Consider the following 27,727-nt stretch of genomic DNA (forward strand, 5'->3'; position numbering starts at 1 on the left):
ACTTTTATATTAAACTCTAACTCTTATACCAAACTTAAACTCTACATACAAAATCATAAATCCAATCTTTATACTTATATATATATATCATACCCTAAATTAATCACAAACCCTAAACTCTAACTAAATGTTTTAAAGTTCTAATTTTTATTAGTTTAAAACTTTAAAATTTAATATCAATTCTCAAATCTAATACTCTAACCCTAAAATCTAAATGTATACCATAACACAAATCATATACCCTAAATCACATTACATATACTCTAAACTCATACTTTTAAACTCTAAATTTTAAATAAAAAATAAATATAACAATAATTAGAATATAGTTTAATTTTCTATAAATAAATTTAGTTAAACAAAAAATTATAAGTTTTAAAACAATGATTAAAAATAGTTTTTGATTGGTTAATTTTTGACCATTTGATTGTTTTCAATCTAATGGTCACAGATCAATCTCTGCCAATCCTCATCCTTTCTCCTTATTGGTCAATCTTTTAAAAACCAGGATTACCATTTGTGACCATTGATTGTTTTTGATCGTGTGGCCTAAGATCAATCTTCTGCATCTCTGTCTCTCCATCTCTCTCTCACTCACGACTCAATCTTCTCCATCTCTCTCTCCCTCTCTTTACGATTCAACCTGCTGGATACAAACCTCTCTCTCTTTCACTCGGCCATGATGAAAGATTCGTCGACAACACTTGACTCGAGTCAGATTCGAACCACAAACAGAGATGGCGGAGCAGCGCCGGTGGCAAGGCGGAAGACGGCTGTTCATAAAAAGATGGGGAGAAGAGGCTTCGATGGTTCATCTCGCCGGAGATGAATAAAGAGGGAAGTCTCAGCCTCTCTTTGCCATTAACCTCGCCGTTAAAGTTCTCTCTCTCTCTCTCTTTGATTTCTTTTTTTGATTTCGGTACACGAAGTGGGTCGTTGAGCAGAGCTGGTTTAATTTTTTTTTTGTCTCTGAAGTTAAATCATTTATAAGAGTGATTAGGATGTGTTTTTGGATTTGGAAAAAGATTTCAACTTTGATTGAGAAAAGCTATGTGAGTTTCTTGCTTTGCTCCTAGCTTTGTGTTCTTAATTAAGATTTCATTGCAATCTGATGCGTAATGTCCATTAATCACTGTCATGAGTTATATACATATCATACTCTTAGTTTAGTTATGGTCTTCTTTTGTTTTGATATTTTTCTGCAGGTAACCTTGTGAGTTCACGACAATGGTGGTCACAGATGGTGAAGGTTCTTTTGTTGGGGAGATTACTTGTGGAACTTTACTGCAAAATTTGCAGATAAATCTCTCAACCATAACTTTCTTTCTTACAGACATTGCAAAGCTTTTATTAATTCTTGTGTGGTGTGGATTTTTTTTACAACAGAAATCTTGGATGAAGTTGGTAAAAGTGATGAGAGAGTGTCTTGTTTACAAGAAAAAATTTGAACAGGCTGCCAAGTCCCGAGCCGAGCTTCTTCAGATCTTGTCTGATGCTAGTGCTTAACTTTCCAGAAAGAGAGGTACAAAAACTTTAGCTGTGACATCTCAAGCCATTGAGATGATGTAAGAGAACATAGGCTTAAGGAGATGGCAGAGAAAGCTAGTGGTGGTGGTGGTGTAGGTGAAGCCGAACAAGAAGAGAAGAAAGAGACGTAGAGCTGTAGATTTTGGTTTATTAGGTTTTGTTTAAATTTTTTAGTTATTAAATTTTTAGTTTATTTAAGTTTGGTTAATTAGGTTATGGTTTTTTTTCTGGTTTAATGTATAAACTGATTTTATTTGTAAACAAATTTTAATTAATGAATAAAATTTAATTTTTAAAATTTGGATTAATTCTAAATTCAATTATATTTGGTTAATTTAGTTTTTATAATATTATTATTAATAAATTTTCGGATAATTTAAAAACTAATTAATAACACAAATTATTAGGTTTTAATAACATTTGTAAAACGTTATTATAAATATTAACAATTGCATAATTAAACACGCTATTATTGTACGCTTAATTACAGCACAAAGAAAAGCCGCTATTAAAAGGGTCAGACCTATTATAACGGGCGATGTCAGAGCGTCCAAGGAAGCGCTATTAAAAATGAGTCATAGCGCTTTTCGTGCGCTATTACTACCTACATTTCCTAGTGTCATTTCTCATTATTTTTGCTAATACAATGTATCTCATATGCTATATATAGCTTCCCATCAGTATCTGGATGAATAGATCTTTCACGAAAAGTTTTGCAAAACACGTCATCGAATGATTATCGAGCTGAAATCAAGAAGTTATTAATACAAAAATACAAATGGTAATGTATATGTTGATACAAATATACTATTCGTGTGTGATTCATACACAATGTAATGTTTATTAGTTACAGTTAGGTGAAACTACGTTTTGCAAGATTTGATATCTCTGGATCTGGTTATTTTTATTTGGTCACTTATGAAAACATAAAATTGACAGTCATATTAAAATAAAAGAATAGGCGGAAGCTATCATGAAATCAAACTGGGAAATAGAGTTGATCCCAATAATTGGAGGAAATCGTACTTAGTTTTTTCCTCTTTATTTTCAAGTCGGATCACCAATGATGGTGTTTTTTCTTTAAATAATATCTCAAATAGTTAAATATTAATATGTTAAATGAAAGGGAATATACACACACACTTAATGGCTTTAGTTTCTTTACACGTATCGAGTCATGTCTTCTCGTAGAATGTTAGCATGTTGGTTGTCCCACTTGAACTCCAAATATATCTAACATATTAGAAACGGAAGGATTAGTGTAAAATAACAATAGTATATATGATCCTTTTTATATGTTTATTTTACATAAATTCAACCACTTTTAGTGGATTCCAACTCCTCATTCAACCTAAGTAGTGTTACTTTATAGCGGCTTTCCTTTTCACCACCTACCATTTGAAAATAACTCACTATTCCATATATACACTATATTATATATGATGAATATCTTTTTGTTTAAATAATGAAAAGCTCCTTCAAAGGAGAAAATAAAAGAGACCTTACTTTCACTAGATTCCTCCTTCGGCGTTAGTTTTTTTTTTTAACTGACCTTAATTTCTTCTTAACGTATGTATACACGATTGTTAAAATTTCTTACGACGTATTTGATAAATAAACGAAACAGTATACATGTAATTTTTTTTGAAAACAGAATACATGTAATTCATAGTTTTATAGCACCAATTTATCTAACCATGCCAATTTGTCTCAAATATAGAATGCAATCTGCATGCTATCTTTAAACAGTTCTGATATTTGTTTGATAGTATTATAGCATATGGCCACATGATAAAGCTGGATCTGTTTAAAAGAAATAAATCGAATACCTATTAACAAAGAAGTGATAATTAAACCAACTGGAAGTATTTTTTTCAATTGAATTTTGTTATTTCCCACTTGTTGAGTTTCCTTCCGTGGATAAGTAGTAAGCAATAAGGTCAGATCTATCATCTAATCAAGTTAATTATTTGATTATATTATTTATATCGTATAACTGACTTTTAGTTATGATGGTTATTACATAGACAAGATTTTTTTAAATCGTTAAGAACCAAACAAGTTTTATGCATCTCCCTTTAGTTTTATATAGGAGATGATTAGTTTATTACAGAAGTTACAATTAAACAATATTTGTCGCAGTAATATTGCATGATCTTGATCTACACGCAACTTGTATTTTATGTTTTCATCTCCCTGCAGGTTTGCCACAATAACTATTTGTTAAGTGTAGGAAGAAATCTTTATTTATTACTCATTCCCGCATTGTCATGATCGCGCGAGTAACTGTTGCATCTGTGTGTCTTAAATCTCTGTTGTACCACTAAAATGCCCAGCACTCGTGTACCGGTTTGATATAATTTTCTGTCTAAAACAAAACTAAATCAATTTGAATACATTTAAAAGTTAATTTTAGAAAATAACAGAAAATGCAAGTATAGACTGATATTATACTATCACCAACTTTTTGAATCTGATATCCTTACATTTATAATATACATATTTAACGTTTAAAACACTAATATTAAGTCAGAACCAACTATGTATATACATCAGATATATCGGACTCCAATTTAGTTAGAGTTCCATTGCGTTAACCTTTGAAATTATGTGTGTTGTCTTAGTTGATAGTTATTGTGTCAAGTTGCGAATTAGTCTATAAAATCTTCAGTCGCTAACACGCGACATAAATGTTTTTTTTTTGAAAGATAAACATAAATGTTACAATGGCTTATAATATATATAGAAGTCTTGACTTCTGATTTTTTAGATAAGAGATCATAATTAACATGCTAAACTAACTCATTCTCTACGTTATGTTCTACAACATTATTTATAATGTTTTATCATAAAACATATTCAAATTGAAAGCCTAAGTAAAAAAGTATATTCAGTTTTTTTGGTTAAAAACTTTCTAGTGAAGACTGAATTTGTCCATTTATGTAATCGGGGCACGGATGAGTCTGACACATCTTTATTCGCCTGTCAACATTTTTTTTGTCAACCGCCTGTCAACATACATACCAGAAATTTTATATATATATATATATATATATTATTTTTTTATGGCGATGGTAGTGGAAAGTGTACTCAATTTATACATATGCACAGCAATATAACATATATGAATAATGAAAGAGAAAAAAATGAATAATCATTTCTTTGTGGGAAAGAGAAAAAGAAACTGAAACCCCCACACAAATTTAGGATACAAAAAGTTGTCCAAACTAATATCTTCGACTCTTCGTCCAGTTTTCCTTCTCAGTTCTTACACCTCAATCCCAATAGTCCAAAATCACTAACCAATTAACGAGCTTTAAAAAATGAGTTTTTTTTTTTAATTTCTATATATTGATAAAGTTTTGTATGGCCACCCTTATGTTCCTTTATTCTTCCAATATTCAAAAAAAAAAAATTAGGAACTTATACCATGTAAATTAATATATTGATAAGCATTTTCTTCTGGTTGAAGTTGGTAATCTAACAAAATATATTCCGCAAACTCTTTGTGAACTTGTTTTTGCTATTAGATATAACCCAGTTTTGTTTTATTTTGTTTGAAATATTTTATATTTCTGTCGATTATTAAGTAAATTTTTATTTTTATTTTTAATTTTTCAATTCATTATTAGCCAATGATAATGTATTGAAAACTTCAGAAACTATCAATCAAAAATAATTAAAATAAACCCATAGATAGTTGTGGAAAATTATTTCAAAAGTAATTTAGTTGTAGTAAAACATTGCTATTTTATAATATATATGGTAAATAGAAAATCAATCAGTTAAAAAGTGAAAGGATCTAAAAGTAACTAGTTAGATATAATCATATAACCACACAAATGCTAGTTTTTTTGTCCAATGAAATAATCACAAATAAATTCTTAGTTGCCATGTATATTGTCAAATTAATGAAATAGTCATGTTTTCTTGTAAAGTGGGATTTTCTGATAACATCACTTGATATATTCTATTTATATATACTTTTGGTCTAAATATAAATCACATATGAAACTTCTTCATATATTAAATTTTAATTTTTAGAACATTTTCATCAATATTTTAGGATCCAATAAGTTGAACACTATACCCTTTTGGGGAAACTCAAAATATTCGAAGATAAATATGGGATTTGAACTTGTTGGGTTTACATTCTACTTTCTAGTATTAAATAAACAGACAATAAGAGCTTTTCTTTGCCTGCCAAATAGTACTTTCACTCTTCTTTAATACTTTCGTTTGTATACAGTTATTTACAGCTTTGTTATTAAAATAACATTATTTAATACTTTTTTGCTAAATTAATAAGATTAGTATATAACTAGGTATTATAAGTACGATAGAAAAGTATTAAATAATGTTAACAATTGTTTAATACTTTTCTGTCGTACTTATCATACCAGTTATATGCATCTGCATTCATGTGATTTCTAAATTATCCCTACGTTGTTTTATTACCCTCTTTGTTTGTTAAGCACTTAGTTTTATTACTTTTACAGGGAGTTTCAGATTCCTACAAAAAAACCAACGTACTCTCGGGAAACAAAAATCCGATGATATTTGGCTAATTAGTAAATAGTTATAAGCACGTACTGTGCAGTGGCATGTAGTCTAAACATCTGTGCCAATGTTACTCTGGGTCAAGGGTAATATGTTCAGTAATACTACATAATATAATAATACAAGTATATTCATTCTTTGATTTTATTCTTAACTGGAAATGATCATTTTATTTGAAAATAAGAACCGAAACATACAACCGGCATGTGAAAAGGTAGATATTATTTCAATGAAAGCCACTTGGTTAATTAGATTTTGATGGAGAATTATTTTCGAAACAAATCAAATTTATATGATATAAATTTGTATTTTTGATTGTGTATATATATTTAAATGTAATACATCAAGTATTATATTCAATATTATAAACTAAGATCTGCATTTATGGTTAAACCGTTAAAACCGATGATTCTATATGTAATTTTTTTAACTCGTTATTTAAATTAAACATATATTTATTATTAAAAAATACAAGCAATCATAACAATAAAATAAAAGACAATATATAAAGTTGGTTTAATAATGTCACTATAATATTTTTCTTAATGATCAACTAATGCATTTCGTAATGAAAATAAGCTTCTTTATCTTTGATATCCTAAATAGAGAAAAAAAAAGTTGAAATCGAACATTTTATCTTCTGCAATTTTGATTGGTGCATCGAATCCACACTCATCCCCAATTATCATGTTATGTAAAATTATATATGTAGTCATGATATCATATAGTACATTTTTTTCCAAAACCGAACATGTCCTTTCACAGTAGCGAAACACAACTATAGATCCTTTTATGTTATTGTTGTTTTATATTATTTATTTTTTAAATATGTTATTTATTTTTATGTAAAATTATTAAATAATAGAGTATCTTGTTTACTTATGTTATTGTATCATTTTAAAATATTACTAGATTTTGACCCGCCCTTTCAGAAGGCGGGTATATTTTTGTTATAAATTTTATTTAAGAAATTTAATTTCTATATTTGCAATTTTTAATCAGATTTGTTTTTAATATTAATTTAGATTTGCATAATTTTTGGTAACTAAATTAAATATGTCAAATTGTATAACTATACACTTCAAAAATTAATTTTAATTTTATTTCTAAAGTTTGCAACATATTATATTTTATGAGTAGTTATCTAATATAATTAATCAAGAATATTCATACCCAAAAAACCTGATTCGGAATCAATCCAAAAATCAAAGTCTCATATCCCATTAGATTTAGTCTTTATAATCGAACGGTTCTTAAAATGTTATATCTGAACACTAATTTCAAACCATTCTGCACGGAAAAACGAACAATTTTTTAAAAATTATTTGAAAATAAAGTTCTTTTATATTCTGTTAAATATGTGTGTCTAAGCTGGTTAATATAGTTTTCACTAACTGAAAATAACATTTAATAAATTTAAAAAAAAAAATTAATTGAATGATCTATATAAAACCCGCTAAAATAAATAAGTTTTTATGAATATTTTTTTTAAACTCAAAGTATCACAATTTTAAAATATCTTGAATTTTTTAATTTGGAAAATTTCAAAATATATATGGTTACAAAATATGTTTTAGTGTGTAAATGCTTACAAAATATGTTTTTAGTTTGTAACTATATTAAATAAGTCAAGTTTCATAACTATGCACTCATGTCATATGTATTTCAAAAAACTATTTTTAAATTTTATTCATAGAATTTGCAACATATTTTATATTTTAGTAGTTTTTATATTATATCAGTTATAATTGCCATGTTTTATTACTAAACTTAAGTAGATGTTTTATAAAAAACATAACCGATACACGTCACCACGTTAATTACATCTCAGGATGTCAAAAAAAACAATTGCATCTCAAATTCTCAATATATAACTGCTTGTCTTTTGTAACTGATTAAATTGAGTGGGTGGACACTATTATAAAAAGAAAAAAATAATTAGATGCAGTTAGAAAATTAAAGTAGATTCCGATTTTTATGGTTTTCATAAGTGGTGGTTACAAAAAATTATATTTAGATGCAGTTAGGAAATATAAAGTTTATTTTTTGTGTATGTATTGTTGAAAAATTAGTTAGACACAACTTTATCAATAGGTCATGCTGAAGAATTAATAGAATAGATTTAAGTCAGAAAAAAGATTTGAAGGACTGTTTCACAAATAAAAAAAGTTCAACACCAAAATGAAATAATGAGTAAGATTACTTCATGTACGGAGTAACCTTAGTCATTGCTCCATTTTGGAGTTAAAAACGAAGTGAGGTTAGAGAAAATTTTACTTCAAAATGATGTTTGTAGTAAAATATAGAGTAGGATTGGAGATATATATCCTTAGAGCATCTCCAATATATTACTCTAAATTTTACTTCAAAATGATGTAATTCCAAAATGGAGTAAAGTTTTACTCCAATATATTATTCCATTTTTTACTCTAAAAATTGTTAATAATTGTTGATAATATCTTATACTTATAAGAGTTTACCAATTAACCCCAACTATTTTATGTTTGCAAAAATGCCTTAAAATATAATTTATTTAAATTAAACATTTATTATTAAAAGGTACAAGAAATTATAAAAATAAATAAAACATAATATATAAGTTGGTTCAATAATAAGAATTAGAATATTTTTCCCACAAATTATCAACTAATGCATTTCGTAATGAAAAAATGAGTTTTTGATCTTTGATATTCCTAAATCGAGTAAAACAATTTTGAAATTGGACATTTAAATCATTTATTTTATGTTATTTTTGTTTTATATTATTTATGTTGTTTAATTATGTTATGCATTTTATGTCAAAATATTAAATAATGAAATATCTTGTTTTTCATGTTATTTTATCATTTTAAAATATTATATAAATAAAAAATAAGAACATTAAAGATTTAAAGGACTATTTCATAAATAAAAAAAGTTCAACTCGAAAATGGAGTAATGTGTAAAATTACCCCTGTTCTAAACTACGCTAGGCGCTAGTCGGGCGGCGAGTCCGGGCCTAACGAGTTACCGAAAAATCGGGGAGTACTCGGAGATTACGCGGGGTCTAGTTTTAAATACAATTTAATATATTTATAATATGTTTAGTTAATTTTAAACATGATGACACAAGTTCTTATACATAATTTTATAACTTTTTAGATAATTTTTTGAAACGATCTCTTTTCAATTTATCGAACATTTAGATTTGGGCTTGTTTGATACGAGAAAATCCCTAATGTAGTATATATGTGTTTGTTTTGGGTTAGATAACTAATTGTAACTATTTAGTAATCAATAATTATACAAATTTTTCAATAATGAGTAAAAATAATTAATCGTATTTCAGCTTTAAAAAAAAAAAAAAAAAAAACTTAGGTGGTCAACGTGGGATCAGGCGGGAATTAGGTGGTCAACGCGAAAACTAGGCGGTCAAACGCGGGTCAACGCCTGGATTCACCGATTTGGCCCAACTCGCCGCGGCCACCCACCGAATAGCGCCCAGGCGGCCGCCTAGGCGGCTAGGCGGCCGCGTTTTTGAACAGGGAAAATTACTACATAAATGGAGTAACCCTAGTCATTGCTCCATTTTGGAGTTGAAAATGGAGTGAAGTTGGAGAAGATTTTACTCCAAAATGATGTTTGTAGTAGAAAATGGAATAAGGTTAGAGATGTCCTTAGAGATAATTTTACTGCAAAATGGAATTTGGAGTGAGGTCTGAGATACTCTAAAACCCTCTATAAACTCCATTTTGCAGTAAAATCATCTTCAACCTCACTCCAAAACCCACTCCAAAATAGAGTAATAGACATGATTACTTCAAATATAGAGTAAAACAATTCATTACTCAAAAATGGAGTTGAACTCTTCTATTTATAAAATAGTCCTTCACATTTAAATATTTTTCGTTTTAATATGATATTATTATTATTAATAAGTATATTAATATTATTTTACTATATATATTATAAAATTTATTGTTAATATTTCTTAATTATATAAACAGCCATCTAATAAACTATTATGCAACAATATATATATATATATATATATATATATATATATATATATATATATATATATAATGTAATAATGTTTCCTTTTCAGATCTTATCGAGTAATTTTATTTATATAACAAATAAATTAATTGTGGTTAATGTTGTATTTAATATAAATATTACAAACTGAAAATGAACTGTTTTGTAAATACTATAAATAAAAAGTGATATTACTAATTTTTAAACGAATGTAACACATAATATATTTAAAAAAATATTTTGGAATAGAAAATAGAATAATATATTAGAGCAAAATTTAACTCCATTTTGGAGTTATTCTATTTTAGAGTAGAAAATTGAGTAATACATTGGAGATGCTCTAATAAAATCAGCTTTTTAGCTAAAAACACATCCATTGTAATTGTACAAGTTTTTTTAATTCAAATATATTTAACGCTCATTCAAAAAAGTTGAAAATATGAATTAGTCATGTTAAGGCAGGCACAAGAAAGTTAAAAAAAAAAGATAAATGAGTCTTTTTTTGGTAAACATATTAAGAAAGAGAAACGAGTCGGAGAATATATTAATACATTTTTCTCCCTTTTCTGAATCGTTCACGAAATTTACAATTTCTGGATCCATGTAGAAAAGTAAAGATACTTCTGGCCGAAACACCCTCTAGGCATCTACTAGTTTTCTTAAAAGGTTGGCTATATATACTAATATTCCTCCTCAAAATTTAGAAATAAACTCAGGTGTTATTGATGTGGTATTTGTTTCACTCTTCCCCAGCTGTATTCCTCTTCCACTCTACCAGACGCTTCAGAAACTCATTTACCTGTAAATTGCAAAGGTTTCCAGTTTAATATAATAGTTATAAATCTAGTTATAAGGTTGCAATAAATTTTATAATCACAAATGGTTTAAATTTACCTGAGAAGGGTCTTGAAGAGAATAAGAGGCATTGGTTTCCTTTGGAACTTTTGAGACAAGAATCCCAAAACCTTGTCCTTTTTCACGTAAAACCTATCGAATTATATGGTTAATTTACAACGTTAATATTTGGTAAAATGCATATTAAAGTAGATTTCTTAAAACCTAGAAAATTAAGAGTAGTTGATGGTACGTAAACGTGTTATAACTAATTGTCATCATACCTTAAAAGCATCTTCGTCCGTACGGTCATCTCCAATATAGACCGGAACAACATTTTCCGAACTTTCAAATCCTATTTTAATAAGATCGAATATATAAGAATGAGCAGCACTAACAATTATTTCCAAAATAGTAGATAAATAAACACATATACGGTGATGCTCTCACCTAGTGATCTTAACAAAAAATTGAGGGCCTGACCCTTGTCCCATTTGATCGTGGGGCGGATTTCAAGCACCTGGTTTTACAAATAAATAGACTAGTTAGCAGTGGCGGAGGCCGAAAATATTAGTGTTGGGGACAAAGGTATGGAGAAAGAAAAGATTATGAGTGGGGGCATTTTATAAATTTGGCTGTAAATTACACTAAGTTTTTTAATCTTGTTGGGTTCATTGACCCCATGATTATGCATGTGGCTCCACAACTAGTAGTTAGTAGTCTGTATGATTGTTATTGTGTTATTATTCTACATAAGTACACTTAATTAGCCTTCAAATGACTAGCAATTAAAAAGAGGGAGAGGAGGATTAATTTTACCTTTCTACCTTGGGTTAGTTTCAGCTTTGGATAATCAACTAGAACTGATTTTACTTGTTCGGCTAATGCGGCCCATCTCTGTTAGAAACAAGGATGTACATAAACAAATAATTAGAAGACATTACGGAAGTATAGTGTTCAATGCATATTTAACAATAGTTTTATGTGAAAACTAGCTAGGCGTTACATTTGAACAAGAAATAAGTCTTTTAAGTCTTTTTTTAATACTTTGGGTTAAAAACAATAAGCAGTGTGGACCATTTTCACAAAGAATCAAAGTTTACTTCTGTTTTCATAATCATGTTTGTTCTTACTTTCTCATCGACACGTCGAAAATGTACGGACAGACAAAACTTGTTGTTCTCCACCATAGCCCCAGGGATACATTTTGTCTTTTCTTCTAAAATCTTAACCACCTGAAGTTATATACACGACAAAGTTAAATATATTTACTGTTTTTGGTCTTTTTTTTTTAAGACAAAAAAGGTTAAACCCGGGTCAATGATGACACAAGTCTAACCCCCGGGTAGAAATACAATCCACGGATAGACTCTCTCCTAGACATTCAAATATATTTACTGTTTTTGGTCTTTGTAACTCGATTAGTTACATTTTTGAAGGTAATAAAAAGCCTCAAAATGCACCTTCTCGATCATCGGTATAAACTCACGAGCAGGTTGAAACAGCACTCCTTGATTACTCTGAGACCATTTCACAAAAAGAAAATAGATTAGTAAGTAGATAATTAGATTTCTTTTACTATCGACATTTTCTGCATTGTTTTCTCACCTCGCCGTAACTACTTTCGTTGGTCGGTCCTTCAATGTCCATGCCATGGCTTCCAGCGTAGTAAATCTCGTTGAGTTTGACAAAAGCACGCACCTGAAAATAGTTAATATCTCATATAATTAATATTAATATAAGTTTTTTTTTGAAAACAAAAATATTAATACAAGTTTATATTAAAATTTGGCAAAATGTAATGTACCTTATCAATGGATCTTCCAGTGACTATAGCAGTAGGGAAGTTTAGAGCCACACCCTTTACAACCTCTCGCATCTGTTGAAATAATCACAGAATTATTAAAACAAAACAGTTAATTAATTAAACAACAAGGTTTTAGACATGGAACAGAATAAAAACCTCATGTGTTATGTACGCTTTGTCGGGATCTTCAACTATAGGAGAAAGCGTCCCATCGTAATCAAGGAACATCACAATTTGTTTCCCTTTTGCAGCATTCATAATCTCATCAAACATATTCAAAGCTGATGGAAATCTACCCTAAAATAAAAATAAATAAAAATACGAAATCATGATGAGATACCAAAATCTTGAAATGGGTAATTTAGATTTAAGGTACAAATAAGTAACGTACGACCCAAGATGCTTTGTCCTCGTTGTCTGAGTCAGAGTCATGAGAAGAGGATCTGAGACGTGTAGGAGAAGAATCACGCATGGAATCTGTTTGATCCAAAAACGGTCGATTTGCTGGAAAGTGTTTGTTGGAATCAGACAATGAATTTGTATGGAGATTTATGAGAAATCATCATAAAAATGGGTTAAATGATTGTGGCTGGACCCGGTGAAGGGATGCCTACAAACCCCAAAAGGGGATCAAGCCAATCGTAGTTCTACAACAAAGGATTACAAGTGCTTAGAAGAAAGCATATAATGTGATGTTTCTCTCTAGATGTAGAGATGAAATGGTTGAGAGGCCAAAAGAATATCATTTTTAGGGAGGAGGTGCCTCCTTATTTATAGAAGGATAAGGTCTAGGATTTCCTAATGACCTCCTTTTTAATGGGCTAAACCCATTATCTTATAGGCTTTGTTGGGGGTAAAACCCATGTCCAACAGTAAACCCCCCAGTTCGTTGAGAGAGATGAAGTTGATCTCTGCGAACTTTAGGAAGAGGTTTATAAGATAATGGACTCATCGTATACTCATGTCGTAGACAAATTGTCATGAACAGGCTATTATGGCTAAGTTGTCATAAACGAAGTGTCGTGGGTGGACTGTCTCGGACGAGCTGTCATGGACATACTTTTGATTCCAATCGGAGCTTACTCGGGGATAGTTGCGTAAACGATCTGTGTGGACAGTGTTCTGAACCACCCGAGTTAGTCGTTATGGATGGAAGTGTCAGTTGACTAACTGTCAAGGATAAGTCACCACAAACATCGTCATGAACGTACCACCATGAACAAGCCGTCACAAACGAATCGTCACGACTGATAGTGAGAGAGCGGTATGCGCCGATTGACCGCGAGAGAGCGAGCCGAGTGACCGCGAGTGGGCGAGCTTTGCCAAGTAACGGCGAGAGAGCGAGCTGTGTCGAGTAATGGCGAGAGAACGAGCTTTGCCAAGTAACGGCGAGAGAGCGAGCTGTGCCGAGTAATGACGAGAAAGCGAGCCGAGTGACCGCGAGAAGGCAATCTGAGTGACCGCGAGAGAGCAAGCCGAGTGACCGCGAGAGGGCAATCTGAGTGACTGCGAGAGAGCGAGCCGAGTGACCGCGAGAGAACGAGCTTTGCCAAGTAACGGTGAGAGAGCGAGCTGTGCCGAGTAATGGCGAGAGAACGAGCATTGCCAAGTAACGGCGAGAGATCGAGCCGTGCCGAGTAACCGCGAGAGATCGAGCTGTGCCGAGTAACGGTGAGAGGGTGATCCTCGTCGAGTAACGACTTCGCCGAACAACGATTTGACGGTGAAATGCTTCGTGGTTGCTCGCCCATGAACCTCGTGCCACTTTGAAAGACTTTGAGTTCGTCTTTCAAAGTATGAGGACCACCTTAATAACCTTTGGCTTGACGATTGTAGTCGGCTCTAGTTCACAAAAAGCATTACAAGATTAGATCAATACAAACCAAAAGAAATGACCACTCTTGTGTAGTTAATAAGCGAGCAATCAAACTAATTTGAAAGTGATAAAAAAGATGCGATAATTTAGTAAAGAGCTTATCTTTAGGGTGAAGAAGAAGCAAGCTTATCTCAAGCAAACTGACTACAAGAGAGCAATCCATTCCGAGTAACTGCGAGAGAGTAGCAACTGCTAGAGACGGATCTGCTCCGAGTAGCAGCGAGAGAGCGAGCGTCGAGTGACTACGAGAGAGCGACCAGGTAACTGCTAGAGACCGGTCTGCTCCGAGTAAGTGTGAGGGAGCAATCATGTCGAGTAACCGCGAGAGAACGATTCGTCATGAGTAGCCGCGAGAGAGCGAACCGTGTCGAGTAACTGCGAGAAAGCGAACCGTGCCGAGTAATCGCGAGAGAACGAACCGTGTCGAGTATCCTCGAGAGAGCGATTCGTCCTGAGTATCCTCGAGAGAGCGATTCGTCCCGAGTATCCGCGAGAGAGTGATTCTTCCCGAGTAACCGCGAGAGACCGATTCGTCTTGAGTAGCGACTTTGCCAAGCAACAGATTTGACGTTGGGTTCGGCCCCCTCCTTCTAGCGCCAATTGTTTGATCCAAAAACGGTCGATTTGCTGGAAAGTGTTTGTTGGAATCAGACAATGAATTTGTATGGAGATTTATGAGAAATCATCATAAAAATGGGTTAAATGATTGTGGCTGGACCCGGTGAAGGGATGCCTACAAACCCAAAAGGGGATCAAGCCAATCGTAGTTCTACAACAAAGGATTACAAGTGCTTAGAAGAAAGCATATAATGTGATGTTTCTCTCTAGATGTAGAGATGAAATGGTTGAGAGGCCAAAAGAATATCATTTTTAGGGAGGAGGTGCCTCCTTATTTATAGAAGGATAAGGTCTAGGATTTCCTAATGACCTCCTTTTTAATGGGCTAAACCCATTATCTTATAGGCTTTGTTGGGGGTAAAACCCATGTCCAACAGAATCAACCCACGATGCAATCTTTCCAGCACCAAGATTGTTCTTGTTGTTGTTGTTTTTGTCAGCTGCTTCAAGAAGTTCCAAGAACTTTCGAGGAGGGAAGGTAAAGTAAGTGGGAAGTGAAGAGAACAGGGGAGAGTTAGAGACAGAGACAGTTATGGTTTTCGAACCCAAGATGGGTTTCCTGTCTGAGACGATAACAGTCTGGTTAGTCATATTTCTCACAAGTGTTGAGAACGAGAGGAGAGATAGAGATATATAGAGAAAGACAGAGAGAGATTGTGGGTGTGTGGGTGTGTGTGTGAATGATGAGGAGGAATGGGAAGGAGAAGAGGAATTTATAAGGAGAAGTGTGAAGAGAAGGAAGAGAGAAAAATAATTAAGTATGAGACAAAGGAAATTGCAAAAACTTCATCTATCATTGGTGGCTCCCTCTGTACCTTTTTGGCCACATTAAAATGCCTCTCTCTCTCTCTCTCTCTCTCTCTCTCTCTATTTTCAGCCTTTTAATTTCCTCTTTTCTTTTTCACTCTTTTTTTTTTGAATGAATGTAAAAATTTTCACTCTTTTCCACTCTATTAGATCCTTAGAAAAATAGTTTACTTAGGTTTTGACCAAAAAAAGAAAAAAAATGAAAAATAGTTACTTAGGTTTTTCTAAACATATTTTTTAGATGTGAAATGAATCTTTTTGTTTCTATTTACAATTTGACAATGTAAATGAAATATGAAATATATAATTTCATTCGTCCTGAATTTTTTTGAAGAGTAGGAAATAAAAAATATTGAAATATCATTATAAAATATAGCATGTATATTTATATTGACGAATAATAAACTATTGTAGACAAATATTTATGAGTTTTGTTCGAATGGGATATGCTTTCTATTTTTTTTCTAATACTCCAGTTTTGAGTTTTTATGATATATATATGTATTATTTAAACAACTCACGTCTAATATCTTATACAGGTCCTTTCATGGGATACAAAAGTGAACATTTTTATTTAAGATATCAGCTTATTGTTTTAATATGAGCTATTGCTTAATTAATTCTTTAGTTACGATTACTTAGTTACGATTATTTGAGTGTGGTTTTGATTAAAAATGGATAAAGAGTTTTAGTTTAAATTTGAAGATGCGATTTATTAACGCTGCAAAATGAGCTAGGTACGTTCCACATTTACATGGATAGATGAAAGGTTCTCACAGAAAAAAAAGGGAAAGGATCAAATTAGGTTAGGCGTGGAAATGAATTTGTTGGAATGGTCAATATATATGATGTTCTTATGAAAACTAAATAGAATTTCCAAGTATTTTTTGTGTTTGGATATGAAGTCTTAAGGTAAAAAATAGTGGTAGAATAACATTCAAGGAATGTAATGACCAAAAACCGGCATGAAATGTTTCGGTATGAAATCAATAACCACGAGCTTTCAAGGTTATTCGATCTCTTTTTTTTTTAGAAAAGTTATTCGAAATTCCTAGAATACACATCAACATATTAATAGATTCAAGAATTTGATCAAAAACCATATCTCCACATAATCTCCGCAAACGATGTATCCGATTCCTATTGGCTATACGTAAATTTAAGAATCGTGAAAAGGTTAAACTTCACCGAAAGTCATATCAGCATATTCAAAGACTTGTTTGTAGATTTTAAACGGCTTGGTGCCCGTGCCCACTACATAACATTATATAACGTAGCTATATAGCCTACATGTATATGTGCTGATTTAGATAGTTCGAGCAATGCGACTAAGGATGTGGCTATGACAAATCAAGTATAAAATTTGTCTTACGTTCTAACCATCAGGTTATAATAACCTGCTATAACATAGCACACAGATACGTTAAGGTTTACCAAACACTAAGGACCCTCTAATAGGGATCTTTAAACAGCTTAAATTATACCTAAAACAGGCCTTATAAAATCCCGAAAAAATAAATAAAAATACAGCGGAATATATGTACTAGAATGGGGAACGCGGCGAACGCCCACAGGAAAAAAAAAGGATTGTACCAATTCCATCGAACTTTCTGTGGTATTCAATCGAAACTAGTAGCTATGAACTCTCTATAGTTTTGTCATGCCATAAAAATCGTATAATAGAACCCTACGTGTATAACTTTTCTCTTTTCATTGCAAATGTATGCCCTTGTTCGTATATTGTATATACGTACGGCTTCACCCATTACATATAAAGTAATAATATTAGCGACCGTTTGTTGTACTACTTGATAGAACCGTATTTTATAAACTACGGATTACTGAATATTGTAAATAATAAAATTGATAAAATTATACCAAAGAGTAAGAAAAGTATGATACAACTACAGAGGCGAGATATTATCTCTTTCCTTAACTCAAAATACGTCCCGTAGTGCGACGGTTCGATAACGTAATGAGTCCCAGGATACAACTGCAAACAATCTTCTGAATTTGCGTCACTCTATCAGAAGCCTGGCGAAACTGGTTTTGTGTTGTACTCTCAGACACAAAATAAAAATACTAACATAACTATTCAATATGGGAGAATGTGGTTTTTTTCTTTTGCTATTGATATGTGTCTTTTTCTACATTACCATGAGACTTTATATAGAAAATAATGAGAAGCACAAGTTTCATTTTCAACATAAAGTGAAACCTCCCATGGTGCACTAATGGAGTCTTTATTTCTTGTCATTATTATGTGAATTCATTTCACATTTTGACCAAAAAATTAAAGAGTATAATTATTATTATTTGACTCATTCAAACAAAATAATATACTTTAAATGGATTTCTTTTTTATATTTTATCAATATAAAAGATCACATATATTTGGTTTATAAGATTAAGTTAATGAACATGAAGTCCAACTAACAAATCAAAACCCAAATCCAAATATCTAATGTGTATATTTGTAACTTTATACAAGTTTCTCAAATCACACACATTAGACCTCCATTTCTCATTCACACTAAATCTATTTTTAGCATATAAATACATTGCTAAAAAAATAGTTCCAACAATCCCCCACATGAATAGAAATGCTTCTAAACACTAGACGACTCGACAGACTTGACTTCATAGACAAGACTCGACAAAGCTCAACAAGACTCAACTAAGGACTTTTGAGAGTACAAACGAGAAATTCACTGCATGATGAGTTGGTAGCAATTTTTCAGCCTTGAACCAGTCATTGTTAATAGCTATCGGATTTACTAGGCCAGGAGGTGGCCATGATGTCTTGAACCTCCCGGGTTTTGGTGTAAACCTAGACAATAGCCAAAACACAGTTTCATTCTCTCACAAAACCAATTTCTCTATTGTGTTCATTTTGGCCGTGAACATTCCTGGTAATCATGAGTGAACTTTAGAGAATATAGCCATTTTATTCTCCTAGAAACGGCCCCATTTCACACCCACAAGGTGATTTGCCATTAGTTTTGTTTAGAGGAGTATCATGTACTACTCCATTCATATCTCAAAACAATTGGCACAAATCATTAAAAGCAAATGCTTATCCTCTATTCCTTACATGTAGCACTGTTTAATCATCATAGGAACTGGGTATAGACCGAAGTCTTACAGTGCTTTGGGCAGACTTAGTTTGACTTAGTTGTCTCCTTGAACCTATTTCTTGGGATCTCCAATCTGATAAGTAGAGTTACCGCCAAACTTCATCTTAGTTCATAGGCTAAACCCATTCCTCTTGATGATATTACAATTTGATCTCATGACACACCTTTAATAACATGATCCTAGGTTGTCATCACACTGAACATAATCTATTGAGATTAGTCGAGATCAATTGTCTAATGATTTTTGTCATCTTTTTTTTTTCAAGATACAATTAACCATTATACACAAAACTCAGTGTATGACACTAGTTTTTTTTTTTTTTAAATCATAGTTTGATAACTATCACTAAGTTCATTTGGCCTCTTGCCAATGACTTTATATGGTAAGCAAAGCTTCCCCCACATTTCTTGAGATAGCTCAAAAACATACATATTTACATTTAACATCTCTTAAGAGCTTAGAAGGTTAATCTACACACTCCTTTAGATTTAAATGAATAATAAAAACAATTTCAAAAAAATTGTTATAATTTTTTTAAAATGTATTTCATTCTCAGAAAATCACATTTTAGATAAAACTATTTTCATAGTTCTCTCAAGTTGATTTATAAATCTAACTTGTATATGCTTTGAATTTTTCCAAAACATATTTTGTTTTTAGCAAATATACATATCATTATATGATATTGTTTGTACCATCAAAATCACCATTTTCTATGGTTATTCTCAAACATATTGACTTTAAAAACTACAATACACATGTCAGTTTCAGTCATATTGGTTTGAAAATTCTCATTGGTTTTGTATGGTCAACCTTTTTAAAAGGTGCATTTAAGCATTGACGAAATACAAATGTTTTGATCAATATCAACAAACATTTTATTTCTTATGGTAAATGATTTATATGTGGCAGACCTCTCCCAAATTTTATTTGAGGCGTCGACTCACAAAATTCATTTCCATACATACAATTTGATCTCTCAAAGATCATTTTTTTTCCTTGTAACTATGGTATCACCATACTTGAAACTTGAATTTCTTCTTATTTTCTCATGGTCAACATATGCTTAATAACTAAATTAAGTTATCCCAAAATCTGAAAAAGAAATCAAAAACGTTAAACCATTCTTGATAATTAAAGCAAAATAATTAACTTTAACCAAGTCAAAGTAACCATTAACCAAGTAAAAGAAAACGCGTTTTAACTCTATGGAGATCCTGTTTGCATCGAAACAAAAACAAGATATCATTAGTGCATATAATGAGAAAAATATGAATTATTATCCCCATATAAATCATCAACAAAAATAATCTGATGGAATGAACAGATTCTTTATCACCATGGAATCTCCAATTCCTATTTGCATGACAAAACACTTCACAAAATAATCAGTTTTGTTAGTATAATAATACAAACAAAAATCTACAGAATTAAGATTGCAGGAAGATTATTGTCAAATAATCCTATAGATCTGACACCAGCATCTTTTTCCAAAGATCAATCAACCTGTTCTTACAAAAAATACTTTTTACAATAATCAGTCCGGTTAGTGCAAAGCAAAAAACGGATATTTTGAGTTAAGACTGATAGAACCGTATTTTATAAACTACGGATTACTGAATATTGTAAATAATAAAATTGATAAAATTATACCAAAGAGTAAGAAAAGGATGATACAACTGCAGAGGCGAGATATTATCTCTTTCCTTAACTCAAAATACGTCCCGTAATGCGACGGTTCGATAACGTAATGAGTCCCAGGATACAACTGCAAACAATCTTCTGAATTTGCGTCACTCTATCAGAAGCCTGGCGAAACTGGTTTTGTGTTGTACTCTCAGACACAAAATAAAAATACTAACATAACTATTCAATATGGAAGAATGTGGTTTTTTTCTTTTGCTATTGATATGTGTCTTTTTCTACATTACCATGAGACTTTATATAGAAAATAATGAGAAGCACAAGTTTCATTTTCAACATAAAGTGAAACCTCCCATGGTGCACTAATGGAGTCTTTATTTCTTGTCATTATTATGTGAATTCATTTCACATTTTGACCAAAAAATTAAAGAGTATAATTATTATTATTTGACTCATTCAAACAAAATAATATACTTTAAATGAATTTCTTTTTTATATTTTATCAATATAAAAGATCACATATATTTGGTTTATAAGATTAAGTTAATGAACATGAAGTCCAACTAACAAATCAAAACCCAAATCCAAATATCTAATGTGTATATTTGTAACTTTATACAAGTTTCTCAAATCACACACATTAGACCTCCATTTCTCATTCACACTAAATCTATTTTTAGCATATAAATACATTGCTAAAAAAATAGTTCCAACACTACTTTGTCAACTCTATAATTAACTACTTCAAACTGATGTTTGAATATAATTTCATAACTTGACAAAAAGTATATAATTTCATAAATAAAGACGACCACATGGGTCAACATTCTTGACTTTAGTTACTTGAGAATCCACAAAGGGCATGAAACTATAAACCCTTTAGATTTCTTGTTCCGACGGGGACAATCACTTTGATATCTATTAATTTATTAAACCAAGCTCCACTAATTAATACATTTTATATATTCATTGTATTTAGCCCTGTTCAAAAACGCGGCCGTCTAGCCGCCTAGGCGGCCGCCTGGGCGCTATTCAGTGGGTGGCCGCGGCGAGTTGGGCCAAATCGGTGAATCCAGGCGTTGACCCGCGTTTGACCGCCTAATTCCCGCGTTGACCGCCTAATTCCCGCCTAATCCCGCGTTGACCGCCTAAGTTTTTTTTTTTTTTTTTTTTTTTTTAAAGCTGAAATACGATTGATTATTTTTATTCATTATTAACAGATTTGTATAATTATTGATTACTAAATAGTTACAATTAGTTATCTAACCCAAAACAAACACATATATACTACATTAGGGATTTTTTCGTATCAAACACGCCCAAATCTAAATGTTCGATAAATTGAAAGGAGATCGTTTCAAAAAATTATCTAAAAAAGTTATAATTATGTATAAGAACTTGTGTCATCATATTTAAAATTAACTAAACATATTATAAATATATTAAATTGTATTTAAAACTAGGCCCCGCGTAATCTCCGAGTACTCCCCGATTTTTCGGTAACTCGCTAGGCCCGGACTCGCCGCCCGACTAGCGCCTAGCGTAGTTTAGAACAGGGGTATTTAGTTTAGTTTGTACACATATAAACAGTCATAAACACATGGAACGGAAGTTTCCGATCCTTTTCGTGCTGTTAATTAAGACGATGTGCGGTGTGGTTTGATTTATTTTACTATATTCGGCGGCGGTTGCAAGGAAAGCTAAGTTCGGCATAGTTGGGTTCATGAACTAATCACCATAACCCAAAAGTTCAATGTAAATAGATACATTTACCAAATTTAATTTCCGACATGAATATAATTTCAGATTCATGTTGTCACCTTTCAAATATACCACTGTATGTCTACGTAGAGTTCCATATTTTGACAAGCTTTAGCCTCCTCTTTTGTAGAGAGCGTGCATTTACGACTTACAAAAGTATTATTTACTCACTAAAAAAAGTATCATGTTTTGTCTGTATAAAAAATGATTTCAAAACCAATCTAAGCTGGAGTAATACTAATAGACATTTCTAAATACTACCTAAATTACTTAATTGTATAGATAGGTTGGAGCACCATTGTTGATACTCTCCTGTAAGATTTTTTCACAAAAAAAAATAAGAAGTTAAAAAATATATAGAAAAATAAAGGAGAATCTTTTATTAAAAAGTTTTCAAAAAAAAAAAATCTAAAGACTTGTATCATGTCTTCTTTTAAATGGTGTATTCCATTTTTGAATATTAAATCTGAAATTACATTCATTTGTTGAAACACATGGATATTGATGTTATTAAGCTTTTTTCGTGTGTATCTACAGTGTTATATTAATGTAAAACTTAAACCATAAAAATTGTCTATGGGACACTGCCATATTTAAGTGATGAGATTCATTTGTATTTTCTTTTATGCTGCTAAACCATTTGCGAGAAAATATACTCCCTCTGTTCTTAAATATAAGATATTTAGAATAATTTTTTTGTTATAATATGTAAGATGTTTTTATATTTTTAGGTAACTTTAACTTTATCAAAAACTGTGTAAGCTATCAAATTTAATAGTTCTATTTTGTAGTTGGTAAGATAGTTTTTAATTTATAATTTTAATAATATTTTTTAGATAAAAATATATTTTTTAATAAATGTGTTTTACCTAAAACATCTTATATTTAGGAACAGAGGGAGAGTAATTACTTTGAGGTGTAAGTTGATTAATTAATATATTTACGAGATTTTGATTTTTAGTCGGGGTCCCCATTCTACAAAGAGGACTTGGAATAACTTTCCCATTAAGGAAGACTTTTGTTTTTGGGTAAATATTGCTCGGATGGTCGATGCATGGTGGGCCTTTCTGTTCTAGAACTCAATTCTAATTTTCTTTTCTTTTCTTTTTTTTTTCTCTGTATTTCTTAGTTTTGTTTTTTTTTGTTTCATTATCAATACTTAATAGTAAAATATTTTCACCATAGAAATGGTTAGTAGTAGCGTATAGATCATTTTATTGGCTGCTCTTCTCCTTTAATTGTTTTACTTTCAAGATACCCTTTTTATTCTTCTCTTCCAAGCCGGCTCGTGTGCTCACGATTGCTTGAAAGTGGTGACACAAACTGTTATATCACGTGTTATATATATTAGCATGAGGTGGATAAGTTAAAAGTATTCAGATTTGAGAGCCATATTTTTTGCCTATGATGAAAAACAAGGAGAGGTTTGGTTTATTATCTTTTACGATCAATATTTCTGATAAATTTGTTCGAGGATGCCACCAGTTTTTTGGCCTATGATGAAAAACAATGACAGATTTGGTTTATAATCTCTTACGGTCAATATTTCTGATAAATTTGTTCGAGGATGCCACCTTTTAAAGTTTTAATTATGTACAGACACAAAAAGTGGGAATTATATCATTGGTAAATTAATTTGCATAAGCTTTCTAGACTTAGGAGAGATCTATAGACTTAACAGTGCCTTTTATTGTCGACTTTTCAGTGATAAATCTCAACTCAAGTTTATTCGTATCAGGAAATTAGATCGAGAGAGTGACTAGTTCTAATATTGTAATTGATAGAACCAAAATCTCTATTTGTTTAATCGTTACAACTGGTTTATTTCTAGAGAAAAGTTATACGAATATTATTGTACTTTTTGTAATCAAATCAAAATACGTAATCTGGTTCAAATTCAACGGTAAGATTCTTACGGTTAGAACTAAATATTAATAATATTTTTATTATTCTTCTCCAGTTTTACTATCAAACATGTGAATGTGTATTCTTCATCCCATAGCTCCCTCAAATGCGCCTACGTGGCTGTCTATTATTTGCCCACTTGCATCAATTATAAGCTGCTATGTTTTCTTTAATTATAGCACGTTATCAATTTTCAGTTTTCCCCTGATAATTTGTTTATTTATCAGCAAATCTTTTTCTAATTAAACTAACTAGTTTCAAAATTACATTATATTAAATTTTATAATAGTTCCTCTTTTTATTCTGCGCATACAATGATACAAATGAAATACATGGCAAACTCTCTGTTTTCAGCACATGCACTGTTAGAATGTTTTTAATAGCAAAAAAATATCTCTAAATTAGCTATTTAGTCACATTTTATATTATAATTTTTTAAATTAGTATATGGCTTTTTTTTTTGATCAAATAGTATATGGCTTATATCAAATGCTATTCATAAAAAAAACTGAAGAACTGCTGGTCCCTTCAATTGAGCATAGGGACACATTTCAACTGTCTTGCCCCATGAGCTAGAGGATCTTAATCTATTTAATGTTCTTTCTTCCAAATGATGAATTCAATGGTAGTTTGATTGGTTTATAATATATAACTATATAAGTATCCTTGTTTTGTTGCTACTGTTATCTATGATAATTATTTGATTAATACGAACAATATCTAAACACGATCTTTTTGCCTTTGCTGCTAACCAACAAAATTTAAATTTTTTAATTTTTTTAAAAAAATTTATGTCATGGGAAGCTTTCTTATTAAATTTTTTTAAAAAATTTTCTGAAAGAGTTCAAGTTTGTCGAAAGAAATGGAAGGCCACTAAAAAAAGAAGTGAATTAAATGACTTGAATTGTATCACAAAAATAAGTGATACTATTTTAAATGACTTATTCATAAGTGACAAAATATTTATCTTTTTAATTCGATTAAAATAATTGATGTTATCTATTCTACTAAAAGAGAAATATTCTGAAAAAATCTACTTATACAAGGTTACTGCACCGTTTCATTTAAGTAACAATTATTTAGTCTTATATAGTATTAGCCCATTAACAAAATATAACCATATATTTAGCTAACTATATTTATTACACTTTATTTATTACGCCACATTTAAAAAACTAATATACCAACTTTATATTTGACATATCAAAACATGTTCTACATAATATAGCACGGACAATGTTCTATACAACACACTATATAATTTATAATTGAGTTAAGCCATACATTATACATTTTAGATTCTACCATCATAACTATTATAATTTAAAACGTGATGGACTTAAACCTATTACACAAAACAAATAGTTAAACATATATTAAAGCAAAAGCTCATCTATAATAACTCTAATGACAAATATGTTTATAAAATAAAACAGCTAACAATGTTTTATTTTAAAATTTTAGTTTCTTTATCAAAAAAATAAATAATAATTATTGGTTTTATTTTTCTGTATTTTGATAGTTAATATTCATAAAAATATTCGAAAATATTTTTTATCAAAAATAAACAATTTATAAAAAGAAATTTGGGGTTTCTGCTCGGGTCAGTTCGGTTTATTCGATTTTCGGGTTATTCGGGTTGGGATGTTTAGGAACCATTTAGGAACCTGACATTTTTCGGATCTGTTCGGTTCAGATAATGTCGGGTTTCTATTTTTTATAAAACCAGAAGTGGAACCGAATTATAAATAATTCGGGTTTGGTTCGGGTTTAAAGCCAGAAAACTGAAAAAAATCCCGAAACCCCGAGTTAAACCCAAAAAAACGAAAAAATATTCGGGTAATTCGAGTAGTTCGGGTTTTATGGAAATTTTTTATTTGTAAATTATATTTTATATATATTAAAGTTAAAATAATTAATAATATTTTTAATATATTCAAAATAGTCGGGTATCCGTTCGGTCTCATTTCAATTTCGTTTTTTCGGATTTAGAAATATAGAAACCGCTCGAGTTTTTGTAATCTTTTATCCGGTTTATATTTCAGTCTTTTCGGTTTGGTTTTCGAGTTTCAGATAATATGCCCAAAACTAATTATGTTCATGCACATCATCATATAGAATTTTATTAGAAAAAAAAAATAACGAAAACAAATCCGCGCTTTCTAAGCGCGGGTCAAAATCTATTTATTAATTAATTTGACATCACTTCAATAGAATGATATAAGTTTTATTGATTTTTACCACTTTAACAAAAATGATATTATTATGTTAAGTTATATCAGTTAAATATTTGATGTATTTATCATCTTGGTTAGCATCATTTATTAACATGATACATAACTAACATCAATAAAAAAATTGATGCCAGTGAAAATTATATAATTACATTTTATCAATTTAGTAAAAAAAAAATTATTTTAATTTTTACTAGTTAGAATATTTGAGATATCATAAATTAGTTTACATCATAAAATAATAAATATATATAATAATATTGTACATTACAAAATGAATATATTTAAATGTAGCAAAGGAAATCTGTTAAAGTCCTTTACACAATTCAGAAGAAAAAGTATCTATAATTGATTTTTCAAAATACTATCAAAAATAATAATGAAGTACTCTAACATGCTGAAAACCACTGAATTATACTATTGCCACGTTTCAGAAGTTACTATGCATTTGCGTATGTATGCCACCAACTTCGACTTCACAATCAATTGTTAGGGCTAATTTAAGTATATGCATACAGTATAATGTTTTCAACAACCAATGCTGGTTAGAAAGCAAATGCCTCTGTATATATAATATACTATACAATTATCTATTTGAAACTTTTAGTATATAACTAATCTCCATGCATGTTATGACTTATGAATGTCTAGCTAGCTACTCGAAACCGTAGTGGCCGTTTATATGGAAGACATACTAGTTTACCTATATAATTATTTCACTTGAATTATTAATATGTATAAAATTGTGTGGCATGCATATAAATTAGCATTTGATTCGATGTAAGAAAAATAGAAAACAGTGTAAGGACATGTGTAGACACATGTAATTAATTTGGTAGTGATTGATGAAATATATACTTAACTAATAAAGTTAGGTCTGAATAGTATTGCCAACTTATGACTTAAACCGACATGAAAACCCTATTTTGTTTTAATGAATGGAGTAATTACTAAACCACTACATTATATTTCTGTCACTTATTAGCGTTTTTAAATTAA

General features: G+C 30.7%; 1 protein-coding gene and 1 long non-coding RNA gene across 3 annotated transcripts; one reads left to right on the top strand and one right to left on the bottom strand.

The window, feature by feature from the left end:
• The first annotated feature begins 482 nt into the window (after nt 1-482).
• On the top strand, nt 483-1,825 carry LOC130508745 (uncharacterized). The gene is made up of 2 exons (XR_008942912.1): nt 483-878; nt 1,206-1,825. It is a non-coding gene; the product is annotated as an uncharacterized LOC130508745 (long non-coding RNA).
• Nucleotides 1,826-10,595: 8,770 nt separating this feature from the next.
• LOC108839818 (trehalose-phosphate phosphatase B) lies at nt 10,596-15,948 on the bottom strand. Of its 2 annotated transcripts, XM_056995639.1 has the most exons (12): nt 15,616-15,943; nt 13,137-13,218; nt 12,902-13,042; nt 12,746-12,817; nt 12,547-12,639; nt 12,402-12,458; nt 12,072-12,173; nt 11,758-11,835; nt 11,389-11,458; nt 11,223-11,293; nt 10,999-11,091; nt 10,596-10,903 (listed from the first exon to the last, which is right to left on the bottom strand). In XM_056995639.1, the coding sequence occupies exons 1-12, from the start codon at nt 15,828-15,830 to the stop codon at nt 10,844-10,846; spliced, it is 1,134 nt and encodes a 377-aa protein (XP_056851619.1). In that variant the 5' UTR covers nt 15,831-15,943; the 3' UTR covers nt 10,596-10,843. The 2 variants fall into 2 exon arrangements, with proteins under 2 accessions (XP_056851619.1, XP_056851622.1); XM_056995642.1 differs by lacking the exon at nt 11,389-11,458 and having other exon boundaries at nt 15,616-15,948.
• Nucleotides 15,949-27,727: the final 11,779 nt, after the last annotated feature.

This window comes from Raphanus sativus, chromosome 2 (assembly GCF_000801105.2).
Source record: "Raphanus sativus cultivar WK10039 chromosome 2, ASM80110v3, whole genome shotgun sequence".
In the NCBI taxonomy this organism is placed as follows: Eukaryota; Viridiplantae; Streptophyta; class Magnoliopsida; order Brassicales; family Brassicaceae; genus Raphanus; species Raphanus sativus.

What these genes read in the sequence shown, in the direction of transcription:
- LOC108839818 (XM_056995639.1), bottom strand. Translation starts at nt 15,830, where the DNA reads ATGACTAACCAGACTGTTATCGTCTCAGACAGGAAACCCATCTTGGGT. An exon ending in ACGAAAGTAGTTACGGCGAG is followed by an intron (nt 12,459 to 12,546) that starts GTGAGAAAACAA and finishes AAATGGTCTCAG; the next exon opens with AGTAATCAAGGAGTGCTGTT. An exon ending in CTCTTCAAGACCCTTCTCAG is followed by an intron (nt 10,904 to 10,998) that starts GTAAATTTAAAC and finishes TGCAATTTACAG; the next exon opens with GTAAATGAGTTTCTGAAGCG.